This window comes from Oncorhynchus mykiss, chromosome 1 (genome assembly GCF_057628025.1).
Source record: "Oncorhynchus mykiss isolate SJ-2025 chromosome 1, ASM5762802v1, whole genome shotgun sequence".
In the NCBI taxonomy this organism is placed as follows: domain Eukaryota; kingdom Metazoa; phylum Chordata; class Actinopteri; order Salmoniformes; family Salmonidae; genus Oncorhynchus; species Oncorhynchus mykiss.
Genome location: NC_143022.1, coordinates 83,718,285 through 83,724,284, shown reverse-complemented (window position 1 = coordinate 83,724,284; position 6,000 = coordinate 83,718,285). Strand labels below are relative to the sequence as shown.

At 45.0% G+C, this 6,000-nt stretch overlaps 1 protein-coding gene across 2 annotated transcripts in view; it reads left to right on the top strand.

The window, feature by feature from the left end:
- The window catches only part of slc8a1b (solute carrier family 8 member 1b), a 239,491-nt gene that overhangs the window by 191,074 nt on the left and 42,417 nt on the right, over positions 1 to 6,000 (top strand). For both annotated transcript variants that reach the window (XM_036986620.2, XM_036986617.2), the window contains exon 5: positions 1,138 to 1,237. In XM_036986620.2, coding sequence (XP_036842515.2) covers positions 1,138 to 1,237 — 100 coding nt within the window. The remainder of the gene's footprint in view (positions 1 to 1,137; positions 1,238 to 6,000) is intronic.

Below are 6,000 nucleotides of genomic sequence, written 5' to 3'. Positions count from 1 at the left end.
AAGGTGTGTGTGTGCGTGTGTGTGTGTGCATGCTCCTTGCTCCCTCTCTCTCCCACACCCTCTTCAGACAGTCATCGACTGATAGGTGGGTGCTTGTGAGCACTTGACGGATCGTGTGCTGTTCTTACTGGAGTGGCTCTCACTGTGAGGTTCGGTGGGAGGCTGGGGGGGGGGGGGGTTGAATTACCTCTAACCTCAGAGAGTCATAGCAAGTGGCTGCGTTGAAAGAGTTTATACTTTCAGATGGTAGTCTGCAACTTTTCTGTTCTAAGATTAACGTCAAGCAAGACCCAGAATCTGATCATGTGGGGCTGCCAGATAGGGCAGAGGTAGTAGGTGATTTTCAGACAGTATAGGATCCCTCTCTCCCTCCTAAAACCAACACATCTAGCTAGGGTTTCGACAGTAGGTGAAGTCAAGATAGTCAGGAAAGTGTCTTTCTATTCCTCTAAACATTAAGACATTATCTTAGAGACCGTAGCAGAGCTGGGAGAGAATAGTGTTACCGTTTCCATTTAAGTTTCCTTCTAAAGAAAATAAGTATGGAATTTTCCTTCTGATGGTGAGGGAAGAGAGATTGGGATGGAGGGAAGGAGGAGAGGGGTGCTATCCAGCTGTCATCCCAGGAGCTAGCTAATAGACTCCTCCGAAAGAAAGGATGGAGGAAGGGATGAATCGAGGATGAGGTGGGGTGTCCTTCTGGATCTATGCATACTTTGATGAGGCTTGATTTCCTGAACGTGCTCTAGGAACGCCTGCTGCTGTCCTCTGGGAACCAACCTTTATCAAAGAGAGGGATACAGCTACAGGCCCAGTAAGGGACTGAACCTCCCATCTATTTCCCCCTGGCCTGTGACATCATCACATAGCTCCTGAGGACTGGCTCTTGGCTACTGTAGCTGTTACGTGTCATGGCCTTGAGGCAGGAATTACAATACTCAAGCTCTCTACACAGACGTCACTCTCATTGTTTATTCTTAATACCTGATTATTACAGAGCAGTAAATATGTTTTAAGGACAGAAACAGTCATGATAATGTGTCCTGTATGTAGACTAGACAGCCTTGCTCCCCTCTATCTATGCACTTCTACAGTGTGCAGCTCTTAAACGCCATGTGTTTGGTGATCCCTGTGCAGAACACTGTGGACAAGCTGATTAAGAAGACAAACCTGGCCCTGCTGGTGGGGACTAACAGCTGGAGAGACCAGTTCATCGAGGCCATCACTGTCAGTGCCGGTGAGTTGCTTTGACCACCTGACCGCCAGTGTGTGAGCACATCTGTACAGGAATGTGTGTGTTGTGTGTGTGAGAGAGTGTGTTGTGGCGATTGGGTGTGACATTTCTGACGCTCCGTTGATCAGTGGCTTCTGTCATACTGCAGCATCTCCTCCTCAGAAGGACGTTCTATGTAAACACCACCTGGTGGATATCTGGAGCACTGCAGTCCCACGCCAAGGCCTCTGTTGATTAGAGATGCGAGCTTGTCAGAGTATGGCGTTGTTACCTTATAGCCCTTTGTGTGCTTGTCATTGTCTGTGTGTGATGAGTGTGATTTCTAAAGAAGATATGGCAACTAGCCTAGAAAACTGTGTGAGTGTGTGACTATACGCTCAGTCTAATAAGGTGGCCACTGAGGTACGCTGGGATTGATTCAAGTGATGAGAGGATTTTCGTTTAGGTGTTAGTGTGTTATGTGTGTATATTTTCTGTATCACTCTCTGTGTGTGTGTGTGTGTGTGTGTGTGTGTGTGTGTGTGTGTGTGTGTGTGTGTGTGTGTGGTTGTGCTCTACTTAGCTGCTGTGCCGCCCTCTCTGGCTTAATTAAAGAAAGTCCCCGTCTCCACTCATGGGATTAGGCTTGGCGTTGACGTTTTGACAGTGGGGTAGCTTGTAACAGTTATGATGGAAGATGGTGAGAGCTTGCCCAGAATTTCCAAGCGAGAGAGACACACACGGCAGCATAACCTTATCTTACACAGATAGGAACCTTCATAGGGTTGGATTGAAGTAGAAACACCACACAGACAGATAGGAACCTTCATAGGGTTGGATTGAAGTGGAAACACCACACAGACAGATAGGAACCTTCATAGGGTTAGATTGAAGTAGAAACACCACACAGACAGACAGGAACCTTCATAGGGTTGGATTGAAGTAGAAACACCACACAGACAGATAGGAACCTTCATAGGGTTGGATTGAAGTGGAAACACCACACAGACAGATAGGAACCTTCATAGGGTTGGATTGAAGTGGAAACACCACACAGACAGACAGGAACCTTCATAGGGTTGGATTGAAGTAGAAACACCACACAGACAGATAGGAACCTTCATAGGGTTAGATTGAAGTGGAAACACCACACAGACAGATAGGAACCTTCATAGGGTTGGATTGAAGTGGAAACACCACACAGACAGACAGGAACCTTCATAGGGTTGGATTGAAGTAGAAACACCACACAGACAGATAGGAACCTTCATAGGGTTGGATTGAAGTAGAAACACCACACAGACAGATAGGAACCTTCATAGGGTTGGATTGAAGTAGAAACACCACACAGACAGATAGGAACCTTCATAGGGTTGGATTGAAGAGGAAACACCACACAGACAGATAGGAACCTTCATGGGGTTGGGAAACACCCCACAGAGGAAGAAATACGGTTTATCTGAGTCCGACTATCAAGATGCTGTCCCCACCTCCACACTCTCGCCATATCTTTCAGCCACTCAGGACATTTAGCACCTTTGCCTTTTGAAACATTTGACATCACGAGCCCTAGCACTCAATAGTTATTGCGTTTTTGCATTAGATTCAGTGCTAATAGTAGACACCTAGCATTTAACATCTACCACCCACAGCACTCAGTACAGAAGACATTTTGCTAGAATTATAGATCTATATTTCACATAGCACAGCACATTCTCTTTGTGTTTCCTAGTTGAGTCTGTGATCCACAGTTAAGTGAACAAGCGCATTTAACAGAGCTGTTAACCCAATGTCTACCTCACTATTGGTGCGCTGCGCAGCTGTTAGGTTCACCCTCAACCGCCGGCAATTGCTAATAACCATCCACAACCGCGGGACTATATGTGATAAAGGGTAAATCTGAGGCCCTCAACCGACCCTAACCCGCTAGCTAATACAGAAAATGTGATGTAAGCTATAGTCAGAAACAGCAGAAAGGTTTTTGGACAGAGTTTGCAGGATTTGATTTGCCTGATTTAGATATGTTTCTACTTATAATTGTTGACATTTTGGTAGGTTATTTGTTAGTCAACTTATCTACAATTAGATACAAGCAGCTTCTCTTCTGTCATTATATGTTTCCCTAGAAGACTACATAAACTCTTGTTCACCAGAATAATGTCATAAACCGATTGAATGAATGCTTAAATTGAGTTGACATCTGTAACGTTTTCCCTGCCATCTCTGCTTCTTTCGAGGAGCAAAGACATTTAGGGACCAGGAGAAAATGCAATAACTCTAAAGAAATGGGAAATACTTTCTGTGCTAAATGTCCAAATTACATCAGTTTGACCAGTTATAAGGAAATAGAAAATTCTGAAAATGACCCAACATGTTTCGGATAAGATTTCAGTTTGGCTTGGATGCATATTTCATGTGGTTAAAATACTATCAGCTTTTATGATGCTGATAAAGATGCTGATAAAGATGCTGATAAAGATAGCACCTCTACAGATGGTATGTAACTGCACATTAGCATTCTCTCAAGATGCTGTAAGAAAGAAACAATATTTCTCCACTCCTGTTCCCAAGTCAAAATGTTGCCTACGTTTGGTGTATAATTTTGCTGCTAGAAATGCTTAGTTCTTAGAGGTTATAAACCTACAGTCTGTCCAGATTTCAGTTCCCTTGACGTGCCAAAGGCCTATTTGAACTCCCCGTCTTGTTACTGTAGAATTGGTTTAGCGCCTCACAATCATCACACATAACATGCTGTACACTGCTATCATCCCCTTTCACCACTTCACAAACATTACTGTTCTGAACTTCCCTTGTCTTTCTTTTCAACTCTCCATTTCGCAGCTTTTCTGTTATTGAATTAAACTGACATTGTCCTTTCTTTCTGTCTTTCACCCTGCAGCCCCACTGATTATATTCACTCTGCCAGTCAAGAGGAAGAGTGTGTCAGGCAGCTTAGCAGAGTTAGCCTCCTCACAAATTAGTTAAAGAGAAATGATTGGCTCCACACCGTGACTTTACGCAGGGCGTTGACCTAGATTGGACGTGACATTTCTACCGGTCATGAGTTGGTGGCTTCTTTAAACCTGTGGGGCAGCTGTGCCATCTGGAATCATTGTGTCCTCTCTGTGACCTGTGAGTGACAGCCCCACCACTGAGCTAATACAGTGTTAGATTACTCATTTATTTGGTCATCACCACTAAAGGGAATAGAGACTGCTGAGTGAGAACACAGAGACTGTGACTGACTGCAGAGAACCTCCCCAGACCTCAGTAAGAATGAAAGACAGAGAAGCATACAGTATGTGCCTTTCACAACCATTCAGAATCAACTTATTACTGACAATGACCTTGATGACCAACCCTCTATCAACGCCAAGCAGCAGTAGTAGAGAATCGTTGATGAAGTTGACGGTGAGGAGTTGGCAGAGATACACAGATATGCCTTCAGTAGCCAGGGAAGGGAGAGAAGGGATAGGGGGAGAGGGGAAACAGACGACAGGAAGCTTCGGAGGATAGAATACCATTTTCTTATCGAGAGATTGGTTACAGTATTTGTCTGTGTCTGTGGGTATTGCACATGTGTGATGGGTGATCCTCCAGGATTCATCCATTAACTGTGACTGCAGAGACTGTCTCAGTCTTATCTCCTTACCTCAGCTAACTGGTCAACAGACTCAGTTAGCCTATGGCTTGGTAGCTAATAGCTTAGCTTATATTTTAGCATGCAGGCTGGCTCTAATTCTGGGGATTCTACAGACTTCAACCAGGGTCTCAGCGTAGAGTTGAATATTAGTGTTCCTCATCTGGTATGTGAATCCACTGCCCTATAGTTAGCTCTCTTCTCTCTCGCTTCCTTGCTCTCTAATCTCCCTCCCTCTCCCTCTCTCTTCTCTAACCTTTGCTTCCTCTGGCTAAACTTGATTATTTAACATCCGGGAAGGTGAAGTCTTTAATTGGATTTTAAAGTGGAATATAAATGTGGTGCTCCGGTCCGGTGTCAGGGGTCGATGGTGTGATCTGTGCCCAGTTTAATGTCACCTCCGCTGAGTTCGTGGCTGCCTCTTCCTCTCCCGATGGGGCCTGGCGGAAAGAGACAGTCCATAACAATTAACACCTCCTCAATGACCTCTCACTGTCACCAACAACCTGCCATCACCTGCAGACACCCTAGACATTGGCTAGAGATTCACTCTCTCTCCCGCTTTCTTTCTTTCTCTCTCTCTCTCTCTCTCTCTCTCTCTCTCTCTCTCTCTCTCTCTCTTTCTCTCTCACTCTCTCTTTCACTCTCTCTTTCCCTATTCATGATTTTGCTTCTGTCTATGCATCCCAGTGTGTATTGTCATCTGTGATGTGTGTTCATGTAGATGTGTGTGAGTGTGTATGTGTGTAATTTGTGTGAGTGTGTATGTGTCCTGTAGTGTATGGTGTGTGTGTACCAGGTGTGATCAGCACAGGAGTATTCATTATTCACTCCCTACCTCCTCCCAGTATGCCAGACTTCCTACACCCACAAAATCAGTACTTCAGTCGATACAGAGGGCACTGCCTGACCTGATATGACCTTTGTTGAGGGGTCAGTCTAATTGGCAGGGGTCAGACCTAGACTGTCCAGTGGCCGTGACTCACAGCACAGCTACCTGCTGAGACAGACAGATGGCAGCCTAGGTCAAACGAATCTTGGATGGTGTTGGTCTGGAGTTTAACCCCACAAAAATAACCTTTAGTCGTTACTGACCAGGAGAAATAGAGAGCTCTGATCTCACCTAGCCTACAGTATAGTTCAAATA